Below are 17,629 nucleotides of genomic sequence, written 5' to 3' on the forward strand. Positions count from 1 at the left end.
TGTGGGGGTCTTTAATGTAGTTCTAAATTTTAGTGTATTTTTATATTAATCAGTCTTTTTTGCATGTAATTTGTGCCTTCTCCTATCCTGAAGTCATAAAGATGTTTTTGTATTTTCTCCTAAGTGTTAAAATTATGATTTTCACATTTAAGTCCTTTATCATTTGGAACTTGTATTTATTCATGGTGTGAAGTGGGGACCTATTTCTACCCCCTGTATATTGATAACCATTTGTCTCAGAACCATTTTTTTTTTTCTAAACTCCTTCCTTTTACCACTACCCAAAATCTCTGTGTGTCAGGTCTCCATATATGCATGAGTTTGTTTCTGGGGTCTACTTTGTTACATTGGTCTTTGCCTATCCGGGGCCAATTCTACCTAGTCTTAATTGTAAATCCCTCACTTTATTATTTTTCAGGATGTATTCATTATTCTTTCTTCCTTAACCCTCTTCCATCTGTCTCTTTCCATCTGTTAAATCTGTATATCAAGTTGGGAAGAATTGACATCTTTAGGATATTTAATATTCCTATCCATAAACATAGTCTCTTTTCCCATTTTTTCATGTCTTCATTAATGTCTTTCAATGAAACATTGTCATTTGTGCAATTTTTCCATTAAGAGCTTGACATCTTTTGTTAGCTTTATTTTTGGTCTGGATGTACTTATATTTAAGTTTATGTGTATACATATGTAAATACTGTATGTTTAAATGTAGTATATCTTTACATATATTTAAAAACTTTATATATTGATATTGTAAATGGTATATTTTTAAGTTATATTGTGTTACCAGTATAAAGAAATACATTGAGCTTTTATATGTTAATTTTTCTTTATTTCTGTACCTTTTATGTTACTTGGAGAAAATCAATACGTTTCCAATTTCCATGACTTACAGGAAATAGGTGAGAGTGCAGAGATTTCCATAATTTTCATTAATATAGTGGTTTTTTTCAAGTTTTTATTTAAATCTTTTTATTTATATGTTAACATATATGGTAAAGTTGGTTTCTGGTGTAGAATTTAGTGATTCATCACTTAGGTATAACACCCAGTGCGCATCCCAGCAAGTGCCCTCCTTAATACCCATCACCCGTTTAACCCATTCCCACTCACCTCCCTCCATCAACCCTCAGTTTGTGTTCTATCGTTAGAGTCTCTTGTGGTTTGTTTCCCTCTCTCCTCTTCCCTCCCCCTTCCTGTATGTTCATGTATTTTGTTTCTTAAGTTCCACATAAGAGTGAAATCTTGGTATTGTCTTTCTCTGACTTATTTTGCTTAGCATAATACACTATAGCTCCATCCACATAGTTGCAAATGGCAAGATTTCATTCTTTTTGATTGCTGAGTAATACTCCATTGTATGTATATGTGTGTGTGTGTGTGTGTGTATGCCACATCTTCTTTATCCATTCATCAGTTAGTGGACATTTGGGCTCTTTCCGTAGTTTGGCTATTGTTGATGATGCAGCTATAAACAGTGGGGTGCATGTGCCCTTTCAAATCTGTATTTTTGTATCCTTTGGGTAAATAGTGTAATTGTTGGGTTGTAGGGTAGTTCTATTTTTAACTTTTTGAGGAACCTCCATACTATTCTCCATAGTGGCTGCACCAGTTTGCATTCCCACCGATAGTGTAAGAAGGTTCCCCTTTCTCCACATCCTTGCCAACAACAACAGATGTTGTTTCCTGTGTTGTTAATGTTAGCCATTCTGACAGGTGTGAGGTGGTATCTCATTGTGGGTTTGATTTGTATTTCCCTGATGAGTGATGTTGAGCATCTTTTCATGTGTCTGTTAGCCATCTGTATGTCTTCTTTGGAAAAATGTCTGTTCATATCTTCTCGTTTCTTAACTGGTAGATAATGAGTTTTGTATCCAGTGAATTTGCTAAGTTTTCTTATCCTAATAATTTGTTAGATTTTATTGAACTTTTTATATACTTAGTTACAGTAACATCAGAATAATACAGTTTTGTTTCTTCTCTTCAAATCCTTATTCTTCTAACTTTTTTTCCTTATTTTGTTGCTGGGACCTCTAGCATAGTATCACTCAGAAGTAACAGTGGGCATCCTTATTTATTCCTGATTTTAAAAAAGAATACCTGTAATATCTATCCATATTGATATACATGAGTCTGTGCACACGCATGTATATCAAGAAAACCTTTATAAGATTGACTTTTCTTTTTTTCCTATGAGTTTTTTTTTTTTAAGTTTATTTTGAGAGAGACTGAGACAGCGTGAGTTGGGGGGTGCAGTGAGAGAGGGAGACAGAGAATCTTTGCACTGATAGTGTAGAGCTGGACACAGGGCTGAAATCCACCAAACCATGAGATCATGACCTGAGCTGAAACCAAGAGTTTGACATTTAACTGACTAAGCCACCCAGGCACCCCAGGTGTTGTTTTGTTTTTTAAATCATGAATGGGTATTGAAATTTTATTGAATACTTGTTCTGAATCTCTTGATATAATCATATGAGTCATCCCCTTTCATTTACTGTAAACTACATTAATCAATTTTACTTTTATTGTGAAATATAACATGTATAAAAAAGTATACAGAATACACATACAGTTTAACAAATAATTACAAAGCAAAAAGTCTTGTAACCACCACCAAGTGCAAAAGATAGAACATCACTAGCACTGTAGAAGCTCCTGTGACCTCTAGTAGTTTGGATATTAAATATTAAGTTTATGTTCTTTTAGAGGATATTCTAGGAAATGTACATATTTACATGATCAAAACTAAAGTTAGTAACTTTACCCTTCTTGATAATACAGGTCCATTGAATGCTTTAATTTTATTTACTTTTTCTCCCTGCTTAAGTTACTATTGTTTTTATTTTTTTAAACCAAAATAGACATCATTATTATGTATTTAGGTTCATTTCTTTAAAAAAAATTTTTTTTTTAATGTTTATTTATTTTTGAGAGAGAGAGAGAGAGAACGAGCATGAGTGGGGAAGGAACAGAGAAAGAGGGAGACACAGAATCTGAAGCAGGCTCCAGGCTCTGAGCTGTCCGCACAGAGCCCAACAAGGGGCTCGACCTCAAAAACCGTGAGATCATGCCCTGAGCCGAAGTCAGATGCTTAACTGACTGCACCAACCAGGTGCCCTTCAAAGTTCTCTTTTTGCACAGATATGATATATTTTCTTTGCTTTTCATTTCTTCTCCCATTTTAGGCCTTCACTCTGCCTGGAGTATATCATTAAGAATCTCTTTTAGTGAGGATCTGACTGGTGCTGAATTCTCCGTTTTTATCTAACTAATAACATCTGTTTTGCTGTCATTTTTGGAAGATATTTTTGGAAGGTGTGGAATTCTAGGTAGGCAGTTTTCCTTCAGAACATTCCTGATCACTTTCTCCTATATTCTGGATTCCATTGTCATTGAGAAATCAGTTTCTTTGAGGATAGTTTATTTTTCTCCCTTCAGGCTACTTTTGTGATCTTCTTGTTTTTAGTGTTCTGCAGTTTGACCAATTTTATGTCTCACTAATGAATCATAGTCTTTAATTGGAAAAATACTGGTCTATCTGATACCAATTCTTTAAAATTTGTTGAGACTTCCTTTCTAGCCTAGTAAGTACTCAGTTTTCATAACTGTTCCATGTACTTGAACATTGAATGTGCATTTTACCCCCACATCCTGTGACATCACAGTGGTAGTTCAATCAAAAGTAATTATAATTTGCATACTTTCCTCAATTTCTCTTTTACCTTTATGAGTGTTTATTACATTGTGGATAATTTCTTTATATCTCCCAGCTCACCAATTTTCTTTTCAGCTGTGTCTAATCTGTTCTAAACACATCCTTCGAGTATCTAATTTCAATTTTTATTTTTTTATTCCTAGAATTATTATTTGGTCATTGTTTTAAAATATGTTAGAGAATTTTCAAATTTACAGAAAAATTGAATAAAATAGTAAAATGAGCATCCATTTACCCTTCATCATTCACCAGCTGTTAACATTTTGCCACATATGTCTTGACTGTGTACTTTTTATTTTTGCCAAACTATTTAAAAGTTACTAACTTTGCAACTTTTTAAGTTCTTTGGCGCATATCTTCTAAGAACAAGAATATTCTCTTATTTAATCATACACAATTCAGTTTTCCCTCCCACCACCCAGACCAAAGACAGTTTTTTATGGTCTCTCTTTGGAGGCACTTGTTTTTCTAGTCCATCCACTTTTGGACAGTGTCATGAGCCCTAGGTTTATCCTCTTTTCCTGGATGTGTAACTTCTACCAATACCTCTCACTCAACCTGCCTGGTCTGTTACACCCAGAACTTCAAAGTTAGTCTCCAGACTAACAGCATCACCATCACCTAGGGATTTATTGAAGTGCAAATTTTCAAGCCCTACCCCAGACTTAATGAATCAGAAACTCTGCGGGTAGGGTTTAGCAATTTACTCTGGGTCATTCTTAAGCACAGTGCTTTAGGGTAAGAGTGGCAAATTTTCTGCAGAGAGCCAGATAGCAAGTATTTTAGGGTTTGCTGGTAGGATTCTATTGCAACTACTCAGAGGTGCCATTTATAGCCATTGACAATATGTAAATGAATGGGTGAATGGGTGTGGCTATGTTCCCATAAAACTTTAGTTACAAAAACTGGCAAGGGCTAAATTTGGTTGGTGGGTCTTAGTTGTCCAATCCCTGCTTTAGGCTGTTAGAAATTTGCAGAATTGGGGTGCCTGGGTGGCTTAGTTGGTTAAGTGTCTGACTTTGGCTCAGGTCATGATCTCAGTTTGTGAGTTCAAGCCCCATGTTGGGCTCTGTGCTGACAGCTCAGAGCCTACAGCCTGCTTCAGATTCTGTGTCTCCCATTCTTTCTCTGCCTCTGCTGTGCATATGCTCTCTCTCTTTCTCAAAAATAAATAAACATTGAAAAAGAAAAAAAGAAAAAGCACACTAGTGAGAAAAAAAAGAAAAAGAAATTTGCAGAATCTTTCAGACAGCAGTTGGTTTTAGAGCATTCAGTTTTCTGGATTTGTCTTTCCCCTCATTGTTATCCCGGGAAAATTTTTTTGTTTGCAGTTCAACTGAGCATTTAAATGAGTGTGTGTGTGTGTGTGTGTGTGTGTGTGTGTGTGTGTGTGTGTGTGTGTTTTAATCTGTGATTTTTAAGTGTACTGTATGGAAAGCTTCCTTAATATGCCTTATCAGAAATGGGAGTCTGTTTTTATTTTTTTAGTAAAAAAATCTTTTTATTTTTATAAAGAGAGCATGAGCAGAGGAGAGGGACAAAGGGGGGGGAGAGAGAGAGAGAGAGAGAGAGAGAGAGAGAGAGAGAGAGAGAGAGAATCTTAAGCAGGCTCCATGCTCAGGGCAGGCCCGACATGGGGCTTGATCCCATCACCCTGGGATCATGGCCTGAGCTGAAATCAAGAGTTGAACCCTCAACCAACTGAGCCATCCAGGTGCCCTGGGAGTCTGTCTTTAGTCTGCTTTTTCAGTAAACTTTATATCATAAAATGCTTTAACATTTTAATTCAAATGGACTGTAAATTAACTGTAATAATAGTCCCCAAGAACCTGGCTTTGAATGGAATTAGAATTACAGATGGTAGAGCTGGAAGTGTTTTCTAATCTAACCTCCTGTTTCTACCAAAGCAGAAACTGATGTTCAGCAAAGTTGGAGACTTGGGCAGATTGCATGATTAGTCATTGTCAGAATCCTCACCAGAACCGGGGTACTGCTGCAGGGTAGAGCGCCTTGTGTCTCTTGCAGTCTCAGTACATTAAGTTATAAAGTTAAAAAAAAATCTATATCCTTAATTTTTTCCTATTGTAACTTTTCCCGATTTTCTCCTGTTTCAGGCTGGGATAGAAAATCGTCAGCTGGACACAGTAGATTTCTTTTTGAAGAGCAAAGAAAATCTTTTGAATCCATCCTCAAAATCTTCTGTACCTGATCAGTTGGATCATTTTCCATCTCATTTATATTTAAAAAGTAAGTAGAAAAGTCTTCTGCATTTGTATTTATCATTTTACCTTTTTAGTCATTTTCAAATTATTGTGCTTTTTGGTGACTGACTTGCCAAAAGTCAATCATGACATTTTATGTATTTCGTGGAGTCTTGAGAGACTTGTAAGAATCTGTAAATGTTCTCATTCTAAGTGGATTGTTTATTGTTCATATCCTGTACTATGCTTTGTATTTTTAGTATACAAGGAAGAAATGGCCTTTCAAATTCAAGAGAATTTCATTCAAAGAGAACAAAATTCATTTGCAAAATTGCTCACTCTTGCAACTGTCTGAGATATTTAGTGATGCCTGAGCTATGGATTGAGACTTGTTATGTATAAATTTTTCAGCTTAACTCTTCTGCTTATTTGCTGCTTTACCAACGCTTCTTTTCAAGATTTGGCTTTCGTGTTTAATAAACAGGAAACCTAGTTGTTAGTCTTCAACCAGGTAGCCATGCACATCCTCTCCTTAGAGGTACAGGGTAATAAAGTATGTTTTTCCTTACACTTATAGTTTTTTAATCTTTTTTTTTTTTTTTTTTTTTTTTTTTTTTTTTTGTCTCTTGCTGGTATAGATCTCTTTCTTGTTAATAGATCCCCTTTTAATTGTGGTGGCATAGAATTTCGTTCTGTGGGCTATGCCATAATTTTCCCAACCATATTCCTATTAGACATTTAGATTGATTCCAATTTTTACTATTGTTGGTAGTGTGCTATAAATGCTGTGTGTGTGTGTATAATTTCACATATGTACAATTACTGGGATAAATGTGTAGATGTGAAATTTCCAGGTCAAAGAAACACATGATTTATATTGTTAAATGCTTTGAGAAATTGTCCCCCAGAAAAGTTTTATCAACTTGTACTCTAGTTACATGGAGAAAACAACAGCCTGCTTTTTTTCCATCAATGTAGTGTTCTCACTGACACTGTGGATTCGAAATTTTCTTTTTTAAAAAACATTTTCTTTCATCTTGCTTGCCCAGTTTGCCCTTCCCTTTTGCATTGCTAACTTTTTTTTTTAATACTCCAATTTGTTTTTTTTTTTCCAATTTTTAATGTTTGATTTTGAGAGAAAGAGAGACAGAGTGTGAGCAGGGGAGGGGTAGAGAGACAGAGACAGAATTTGAAGCAGTCTCCAGGCTCTGAGCGGTCAGCAAGAGCCCAACGTGGGGCTTGAACAAAACAAGCAGGAAAATCATGAACTGAGTCGAAATTGGACGCTTAACCAACTGAGCCATCCAGGCACCCATCTGATTTCTTTTTTTAAGTCTGCTTGAATTTGTAGAAAAAGGCCTGGTTCGTGGTAAGTGGGATTCCCTCAGCAGGTGTCTGGTCATTATTCACTTCTACTATTTGGTCTTGGTCAGTGATTCCTCCTCCTTCCCCTCTCGCCTGCACTGCTCTGCCCTAAATGGTGGGGATGAGTCTGGAAACCAGCATGGGAATAGCTTACCAGCTGTCTCAAAGGCAATCTTAGGTTTCTCATCATGCTCATGCAATTCTGCAGGTGGGGCCAATGCTGAGATAAACAGGAATCCCTTTATTAGGGCCCGAAGCTGGCAAATGGAGGCTTCAGGAGCCTGCACTTCCTGCTTTCACCTGCATGTTTAAGAGAATGGTTTTGGAAACAGGCTGAAGTTCAAATTTTGGCTCTGCCATTTACTTACCAAATTAGCATGGGCAAATTATTTTAATCCCTCTTAACCTCAGTTTCCTCATCTATGGGAAAACGGCTGCAGCACCTACCTCTCAGCATTGTTGAAAATGAAAAAAAAATGGGATAGCACTTATAAAACACCAAGCCTGATACTTAAGATATAGCATAGGTGGTCAGTAAAATGGTGGTTACTAATAATACCAGTAAACAATGACTAATAGTAGAATCACTAACGTTTGCAGGTAAGACTTCATAAAATTTTTGTGAACTTTTTGAGAGGAGGATACTGGCCTTGTTTTTTGCTTGTCCAAGCAGCCCAAGATGCCCAACTTCGAGGATTGGGTGTCGGATGAGGAGAAGGTACACATAGCTGCTAAATTCATCACTCATGCACCCCCAGGGGAATTTAATGAGGTGTTCAACAATGTCTGGCTACTACTTAATTGATGATCTCCTCAGGGAAGGGGTAGCACATGCGTTTGCCTAGAATAACACGCGTCAGTTCACACCTGTGAAGATAGAAGGTAGAAGATTGGGTCTTCATTACAGAACAGTCATCTGGGTAATAGATTTTTAGATCCAAGAAACAAAATTTTAAGTCTGATCATTTATGGAAAGAAGCAAGTGACCCCCAGCCAGAGGATGTAGATGGAAGTCTGAGGTCTTGGACAGAACCATGTGACAGTGCTTTAAGGGCCAATGTGAAAAATCTTTATTCCAGTGGCTTCTGTATGATTTATGCCAAAACTATAGACAGGCAACAGACCATTACTGTATGCATTGAAGCCATCAGTTTCAGCCTAAAAACTTCTGGAATGGTAGAGATCAGAGTGGAAGTTCACCATCACACCACCTACAGCCCAGTTGATTGGAGTACTTAAGATTCAGGTTCATGGGGTGCCTGGGTGGTTCATTCAGTTAAGCATCCAACTCTTGATTTTGGCCCCAGTCCTGATCTCACAGCTTGTGGGTTCGAGCCCTGCATCAGGCTCTGTGCTGATGGCAGGGAGCATGCTTGGGATTCTCTCCGTCTCTCTCTGTCCCTCCCCCTGCTTTCTCTCTCTCTCTCTCTCTCAAAATAAACTTTAAAAAGTTTTAAAAAATTTAAAAAAATCATTTTCACTATTATTAAGATGACAATGTTCAGTTGCCTAGTCATAAAGATGTATAGGATTCAGTAATTGTTTCAAACGAAGTCCAGATTGCCAAGTCATTGAGCATGCAGAAAGTAATTATCATACCGCAATTAGTGAAAACTATCAAACAGTGTCAAACACCACATTCAAGGCCTTGTGCCAGCAGCTTCCAGTTACCCACACCAAAATCTACTGGAACAAGATACTCAGCTACAAGAGTGGCAAAGAAATGAGGAATGCTTAAAGGCCGAATGTAGGAGTTTTCAGTATGTGGAGAGAAAGGATTCAACATGTGATCATATGATGAATAAGTGATTTCTAAACAAGAGTGGTGTTTTGGGGTGCCCGGCTGGCTCAGTCAGTAGAGCCTACAACTCTCGATCTTGCAGTTTTGAGTTGGAGCCCTATGTTGAATATGGAGATTACTTAAGAATAAAAATAAAAAATTTTAAAGTGGTATTTTGCTAGGGCTTTGAAAGTTAGCAGGTTTCTAACCTTATAGAGTGCCGTTGAACCTATAGCATCGTCTTCATCCTTTTGTGTTCTCTGCCTTTTAATTTTGTTTTCACTATATCTACTTGTAAAAAAAAATTTTTTTTTTAAATTCTGCCACATTTAATGATGGAGAAGGAGATCTATCCTGGAGTCATTTTACCGTTTAGAAAATTTTCCTAGCCAGGAAGCCCTGTTACTGATAAAGAAAGGTAATATGCTCGGTACTTTTCTACCCCTGTCCTTCAAAGCACTTCCGGTACTTGAGTGGTTTTTACTGATCCACCAGCAGCCAAAGAGGCTATGCTACAAACTAGCTGAATGGAAGACATGTTTATCCTTCTCCCTCTGACTGCTTTGATCATCATTTACTGCATCTCATAAATGTAGTGTTCAAAAGTTTGGATTGGGCTTTTCAGATCCTTTTCTGGGGGCAAAGGAAGTGTTCTGGAAATACCATTATAATCAGCTTCCCTGGGGAAGTTGTTTTTAAGTGCAAAGAGTTGAACCACATTCCCCGCACATTAATGTATTGGCACATGAATGTGTTTTTCTCCTCCCTCATTATCTCCTTCCCCTCTACCACCATTATACAGTTCTAGACATCTGCATTTTTATTTTTATTTTTAAAAATTTATTCATTTTTTGAGACCCAGAGACAGAGCATGAGTGGGGAAGGGGCAGAGAGACAGGGAGACACAGGATCTGAAGCAGGCTCCAGGCTCTGAGCTGTCAGGACAGAGCCCGATGCAGGGCTCGAACTTATGGACTGCAAGATCATGACCTGAGCCAAAGTCGGATGCTTAACCCACTGAGCCACCCAGGCACCCTAACATCTGTGTGTTTAGATGAGTTTTACCCACTTACTGTTTTTTGTTCAAGAACTGCTGACATAATAGGGATGTAGTAGGGTATAAAACTTGAAAAATGCAGATGTTGAAGGAAAAATAGTTATCTTGTGTTTTAATACTTTGTGGCAGGATTATACTATAAGCAGATGAATCAGACAACTATGTAAATCACAAACAAAAACTAAAAATGAACCAAAGTGAAAAAGGATAATGTTCCAGGCAATATCTTTCTCTTGTAACCTGTTATTTAAGGGAATGCTACTGATTTGTTCTAAATAGGATGTATAATTTGTTGCAGATTCCTCTTTCTCATTCCTGCCTGCCAAGAACTCAAATGTAACTGTGATATAGCAACCCTTCCCTAGTATACTGGCTGGTACATGTGTGATCTCAGAATGACATAGATACGATATGACAACTGATAATGGTGGATTCATTTACATTGTTTACACTTCCATGACCAGGCCTTAAGGGAAGGTCAGTTCTTAAAATAAGTAGTGTCTTCCTACCTATCTCCAAATACATGTCAAAACAGAAGGGTGTTTGTGCTTCACCTTTGTTTTTGCTCAGTAATACCGTCAAACAAGCTTGTTTCCAAGTTACCCGTTGAGATTTGGAAGAATTTTTATTTCAAATAAAATATATTTGTGGGGTGCCTGGGTGGCTTAGTAGGCTGAGCATCCAACTCTTGATTTTGGCTCAGCTCATGATCCCAGTGTTGTGGGATTGAGCCCTGAGTTGAATTCTAAGCTGGGTGTGGAGCCTGCTTAGGATTCATTCTTTTCTCTCTCTCCCTCCCTCTCTCTCCCTCTCTCTCTCTCTCTCTCTCCCTCCCCCCCCCATCTATCTCCTTGCCACCCCCCCAACCCCCATCCTTCCTCTGCTTCATGAGTGCACGCATGCACTCCCTCTCTCTCAAATAAAAATAAATATATTTGTATTAGGTGTCTTTCATAGTATCCATTCATACTGCACTATCCTCTATATCAGGTAGTCCAATAGACATATATCTGTTATGTTCCTAAAAAATTTTAACATATTTTTGATTATGTTAGTTTTATTAGAAGAATACTGGTGTTCATGTTAATTTCTTTTGTTCTTTCTCAGACGTGGAAAAGCTGACACCAGCCTTGGATTTACTTTGCTCAGCAATTAGAGAAAGTGATTCTGAAACCCAAAGCAAACACTTTTCAGAACAGTTGCTTAATCTTACACTGTCTTTTCTTAACAAACAAATAAAGGAGCTTTTTCTTCACAATGAAGGTAAGATAGCAGCAAAGAGGGGTGCAACTGCCCTATCCGTGTGTCAGGACAGAGATCCCAGTGGTCCTATTGCCCGAGAAAATATAAGCCAAGAGACTGCTATTTCCTAAAGCTGAGAAGAGTCAGTGTATATAATTGATTGAGTGAAATAGGTTCCAATACTGGCCAAGTTGACAGAAAGGACTAATTATTGTGAAAACGGTTATGTTAAAACACAGAGCTACTGGTAAATACGAAGAAGCTCAGATTTTTTTGTTTGAAATTTGAAAACACCGAGTTTAATTTTTGGCATTTTTCTAGAATTCTTTATAACAGCTTAGGGTTTATTCCTTTTCTCTAGTTCTTGCTCTCTATATGTATATGCACACGTACATTTTTATATATATGAAATTGGCAAATTGGTGTTTTCCACAGAACTAGATGAACATCTACAGCAGGGAGTGAACATTTTGACCAGCTACATTAATGAACTTCGAACCTTCATGATAAAGTTTCCTTGGAAGATAATAGATACCGTAGATGAATATGATGTAAATGAAAATGTCCCCAAAGTAAGAGAAAGCGATATATGGAAGAAACTCAGTGTTGAGGTAAATATGAATAATTACTGCTTCTTTTATTTGCCAGATTTAGAGGATCTGAGAAAACAATTTGAAAACCAGAATTTAGAATCTGTACATTTGTGATTCAGAATCTTTAGCAACGTTTTATACATTTGGAGTATTTGGAGTTTAGGTTTTATAGATTTGGAGATCTCTGGGCATGACTTCAAATTTATGTCTACAAGCTTGTGTATGTAATTGAGAACACAGAGAGGTTCCCTCTGAATTCTTAATGCCAGATCTGCCCACTTAGATCCAGTGACAAGCACCTAACCCCAAACCTATGTGAAGTGGCACACTCTTCACGATATTTCTTCAATGGCTAGGGCCTGGCACTTTGGACTTAAGCATTCTGCCTGACCTTTGGGTAAATCACATTGCTGCTGGTAGTTTGATCTTAGGAAACTTTTATTTTATGGCATTATTTCTTGGACATATACTCAGTTTGAGTCCTATCTCACATTCCAGTTAAGATATCTTGCCAGTTAAATTTTCTAGCTCACCTGCTTGACTTTTTTTTTTTAATTTTTTTTTTTTTAACATTTATTTATTTTTGAGACAGAGACAGAGCATGAACGGGGGGAGGGTCAGAGAAAGAGGGAGACACAGAATCCGAAACAGGCTCCAGGCTCCAAGCTGTCAGCACAGAGACCAACGCGGGGCTCGAACTCACAGACTGCGAGATCATGACCTGAGCCGAAGTCGGCCGCTTAACCGACTGAGCCACCCAGGCGCCCCTTGACTTTCTTTTTATAGAAGTTAGTACAACCAAACTGTGCTGCTGCCCTCTTTATGACTGGGGACTGGAAGAATCCCTCCACCCACCTGTCGAGTATTGGCTTTGGAAAGACAAAGACCAAAATAGCTTAACCCAGATAGATGATCAAACTCAGTAGGGAGTGAAAGTGATAAGTTTGACCTACTGTCAGGTTCGCAGGACTGCTGTTGTTGGGGTGGAGGAACAGGGAAGTAGCTGGTGTGACTGCTTTTTCTGTATCTCTTATTCTCTATCCGAAAGTTAATTGATTTTCCCTCTACTGTTTTTGGCTTCTCTTTTACAGTCTCCTTTGCAGGTTTCACTTCCTATTTTTCACCCTTTAATATGCTCCAAGGTACCATCCCTGGTCCTCTGGTCTTTTTGCTCAAAATAATTGATTTTTAACTTTTTGAAAGGTTATAGCCTATTTTGATGAAAGCTGTGGACTCTGTCTCTAAAAATATACATGTGATTGTGTGCATGTACACATGCATACGATTTTGCATAAGGCTTCATGGGATTTACCTACTCCTTGAAAGCCCCCGGTTAAGAATGCCCCTATTTGGGCCACCTGGGTGACTCAGTTGGTAAAGTATCTAACTTCAACTCAGGTCATGATCTCCTGGTTTGTGAGTTTGAGCCTGGCATTGGGATTTGTACTAATGGTGTGGAACCTGCCTGGGATTCTTTCTCTCTCCCTCTTTGTCCCTTCCCAACTTGTGCACGTGCGCGCTCTCAAAAAAATAAATAAATAAAAAAGTCCCTCTTCTGTCTAGGGTATAGGTCTTCAGTGTAGGTCTTTATTCCTTCTTACTAGGATTTTTGCTGTAACCTTCTAATGCCTTACTGTCTTGAGCTTGAATCCCTTGTAGTCTATTCTCCACATTGCTACCTGAACATTCTTCCTAAAATATGTATCTGGTTATGTCACCCTTAGCTTTTAAGATCTTTCAGTGTTTCCACATAAATTTCAGGATACAATCCATCTCCTACATATAACACCCTTCATGATGGAACCTCTGCTTTTCTTTCACATCTCATCTGCTACTATGTCCAGTTTTTTCTCCAGTTAAATTGAGTAATTTGGAGTTTCCTAAAGAGTGATACTGTTTCTTGCCTTTATACCTCGGTATATATTCCCTCTTTTTGGGACACTTGTCCTGTTTCCTCAATATATGTATGTAATGCATACTTGCCTTTTAAATTTCACCTCATTAGTCCTCTCTACTAGGAAGACTTTTCTTTTGTTGTTACCTCTTTTATTTAGATGCTCCTCTTCTGGACCCTCCTCTCTAGCACCCTGGGATACCTGCATCATCGCCTTTATCATACAAGACTATACTCAATACTTTATTTGTATATTTTCCACTAGTCTAATAGCCTGTATTTTGGTCAACTTCATCTCTCCTGTGCAAAGCACCAAATCTAGTGGTTGATTTTCAACAAAAGTCTATTAGGTGCTCAATAAATATATAAGTCCCATGTTGATAATCATAATAAGGAAATAAAAAGGAACTTAAAAGGCAAATATGTTTCCTCATTTTCTTAGGACATTATTGCCGATGCTATTTTGAACAACAGAATACCAGAGGCACAGGCTTTCTTCAGGATTAACAGTCATTCTGCTCAAAGACTTGAGGAGCTGATTAGAATAGGCCTAAATTTGGTCTTTGACAATTTGAAAAAGAACAACATAAAGGAAGCCTCTGAACTTTTGAAGAACATGGTGAGTTGCATAAACTGTCTGATCTTAAAGTCTCTAATGGAAGAAAAGTTCTCTATATTGAATGCAATTTCTGGTTGATATAAAAATTGATTTGTATTCATAGTTGTGTCAGAAACTAAGAAATTTATATAGCCTTTACTGGGAAATGATAATAGAAATGTTCTTTGGTACTGAGAACTTTTTTGAAGAAATTTTTTTATTGGGAGTTTCCATCATTTATTCTCTGTTATACTTGACACTTTGACTAGAAGGAGACAGTGCTTCTCCTAGAAGGCTTCATACATGTCAAAGTGTGCACAGAACCTCGTTTGTTGGGAAACATTCTGGGTTGTTCGTGTGACCCCTTACGTCTCCGTTTGAGCTAATGGCTTATACTTTTACTTCGTGCTCTGTGGTTTTACTTCATTTGAGAAGGGGAAGTCCCGGAGGTAGGCCTCCTGGACTAAGCTGAGACCTGGCCCTAATCTGCATGGTCGTGGCTTGTCCCTGGTAACTTTCTAGAGGTACAGAGTGAAACCATGCAAGCATTGTGATTTGCATTGACTTTTGTTTTCAAGTGAATCATTATAGCAGATACCTGCAGTTTTGGTCATGGTAGCCTAGCATTACCTTAAATTGTTCTATCTGCTGCCTTTGTTCTGGAAAAATGGCTAAGGACTTTAGGGATAGGCTGTGTATACGTAAGGTAAATCTAGAGTATGAGTGTTCACAAGAGCAGAAAAGCTGTAGAATTCTAACAGGGTACATGTCTGTAATAGGGTATTTCTTTATCCAACATATATTTATATTTAAAATAGTCCTTTTACAAAATGTAAAGGTTTTTCAATTTTTCTGTTTATTACAGGGCTTTGATGTAAAAGACCAGTTGCTCAAGATCTGCTTCTATACAACTGATAAAGATATACGGGACTTTTTGGTAGGTAAAGGTGAGGCTATGTAGTTTACATCTTCTAGTAAACCTTGGTGAAAATTCAAAATGAATTATTTTAATATTCGACTAATGTCTAGTAAGTAAAAGTATTAGAATTCCTTTTATTTTTAATGATCATTTTGCATTTGTGGTAAAAGAAAATTTGTGAATATATATATACACTTCAAAAATTCAAAATACAATTCTTAAATGGCATTTAATCTCATGACATTTGTTTTGCAATTGTGATGGATTTTTGTGAGGTCACTGCTTAATTACTTTTTATTCAAGGTTGAAATTTTAAAAGAAAAAAATTATTTTTCTGAAAATGAAAAGAGAACTATAGACTTCGTGCATCAAGTTGAGAAGTTTTATTCAGGACATTTTCAAGAAAATGTGCAGATCCAGCCCTTTGCCAGGTAGTCTTATTAGCCTGCTTTCGATAATACGGAAAAAATATTGTGGACATTGTTTATAATTGTTAGTGAGCACAGGTTTTTTATGTGGAACTGAGCTTACATTCTCTATGAAGATAAAACTTGTATCATCCAGAAGGGACTCAGGGAATTTCCTCTCATTTCAATATTTGTATAATTACATACATATTTTTAAGATAATAAATACAAAAATGATAGTATTGAATTATGTGTTTCCTAAAAGAGTTGAAGTTCATGAGCAGATTTTCCCTCCAAAATTAAAAAAATTTATACCACTGTTTCAGGTATAGGATGAAGGAACAGGATTTTTTCAAGCATAAATCTGTTTTGGACTCACTCCTGAAACATGATCCTAAAGATAAATTTAACAAACAGGACCACAGAGTTGTGTTAAATTGGGCTCAGTGGTGGAATCAACTAACACAAGAATCCATCCTTCTCCCCAGGATAAGTCCAGAAGGCAAGTGTGAAAGAACCTAAAATTTAAACATATTGTATGAGAATTAAATTAGGCATTTGAATATTTTGGTGAGTCTCCATTTTGGAATTCCTTTTGGAGGAAGAATACTCAGTTACTTTAAAATGCAAGTCATTGGGGCGCCTGGGTGGCGCAGTCGGTTAAGCGTCCTACTTCAGCCAGGTCACGATCTCGCCGTCCGTGAGTTCGAGCCCCGTGTCAGGCTCTGGGCTGATGGCTCAGAGCCTGGAGCCTGTTTCCGATTCTGTGTCTCCCTCTCTCTCTGCCCCTCCCCCGTTCATGCTCTGTCTCTCTCTGTCCCAAAAATAAATAAACGTTGAAAAAAAAAATTTTTTTTTAAATGCAAGTCATTGCATGAAGACCTCTTATCTCAAGGTTTTTATTTTAATTTTTAGAGAGTGTGTGCATGAGCTGGGGAGGGGCAGAGGGGAGAGAGGGGGAGAGAGAGAGAATGAGAATGAGAATCTTAGGCAGGCTCCATGCTCAGCAAGGAGCCCGACATGGGGCTCAATCCCACGACTCTGGGATATCTCAAGGTTTTTGTAAGAGATTTATAATGTGACAGTGAAAGAGAAAAGCCTTATGGTTTAGTGAATTGAAATTTCAAGGCTAAGAATTCTCTAGCCAGCCTCAAAGTGACATCTATGTTTTTCCAATAGTCTTTGAGTTTCTTCTTGTGTAAACTAAGGATCTGTATCACATGAGGGCTCTGGGGAACAAGTAATAGTAGTTATGTATAGAATGTTAAATTCATGTTAACTGTTACAGCCAAAGTTATTTTGTTTGTTTATTTAATTTGAGAGAGAGAGAGCGAGCATGAGCCAGGGAGAGGCAGAGAGAGAGGGAAAGGAAGAAAGAATCCCAAGCAGGCTCTGTGCTGTTAGTGCAGAGCCCAACATAGGACTTGATCCCATGAACTATGAGATCATGCCCTGAGCCGAAATCAGAATTCGGGCACTTAACTGACTGAGCCACCCATGTGCCTCCGAAGTTTTTATTTATATTAAGAAAAGGGAAGAAGAATCTATTAAGTTAATTATTGTTGAGTTTTGTGTCAATAATCATAATTCATTGCTGTTTTAAAATGTATTTTATTCTTAATGCAGAGTACAAATCATATTCTCCCGAAGCCCTCTGGAGATACCTCACAGCTCGCCATGATTGGTCAAGCATTATCTTGTGGATTGGAGAATTTCAGACCCAGAACAGTTGTGCTTCACTTCAGCAGAACAGATGGCCCCTTCTGACTGTTGATGTTATTGATCAGAATACTTGCTGCAACAACTACATGAGGAATGAAATTTTAGATAAGCTGGCCAGGTATTGTAA

At 37.6% G+C, this 17,629-nt stretch overlaps 1 protein-coding gene and 1 pseudogene across 1 annotated transcript in view; both read left to right on the forward strand.

Annotated features, from left to right (window-relative positions):
• SPG11 (SPG11 vesicle trafficking associated, spatacsin) overlaps nucleotides 1-17,629 on the forward strand; it is an 88,617-nt gene that overhangs the window by 22,252 nt on the left and 48,736 nt on the right. Inside the window, exons 8-15 of the mRNA XM_047861402.1 lie at nucleotides 5,839-5,971; nucleotides 11,235-11,390; nucleotides 11,805-11,980; nucleotides 14,299-14,475; nucleotides 15,320-15,391; nucleotides 15,677-15,804; nucleotides 16,107-16,282; nucleotides 17,407-17,620. Coding sequence (XP_047717358.1) covers nucleotides 5,839-5,971; nucleotides 11,235-11,390; nucleotides 11,805-11,980; nucleotides 14,299-14,475; nucleotides 15,320-15,391; nucleotides 15,677-15,804; nucleotides 16,107-16,282; nucleotides 17,407-17,620 — 1,232 coding nt within the window. The remainder of the gene's footprint in view (nucleotides 1-5,838; nucleotides 5,972-11,234; nucleotides 11,391-11,804; nucleotides 11,981-14,298; nucleotides 14,476-15,319; nucleotides 15,392-15,676; nucleotides 15,805-16,106; nucleotides 16,283-17,406; nucleotides 17,621-17,629) is intronic.
• LOC125167364 (F-actin-capping protein subunit alpha-1-like) lies at nucleotides 7,903-9,028 on the forward strand (annotated as a pseudogene).

Source organism: Prionailurus viverrinus, chromosome B3 (genome assembly GCF_022837055.1).
Source record: "Prionailurus viverrinus isolate Anna chromosome B3, UM_Priviv_1.0, whole genome shotgun sequence".
Taxonomy (NCBI): domain Eukaryota; kingdom Metazoa; phylum Chordata; class Mammalia; order Carnivora; family Felidae; genus Prionailurus; species Prionailurus viverrinus.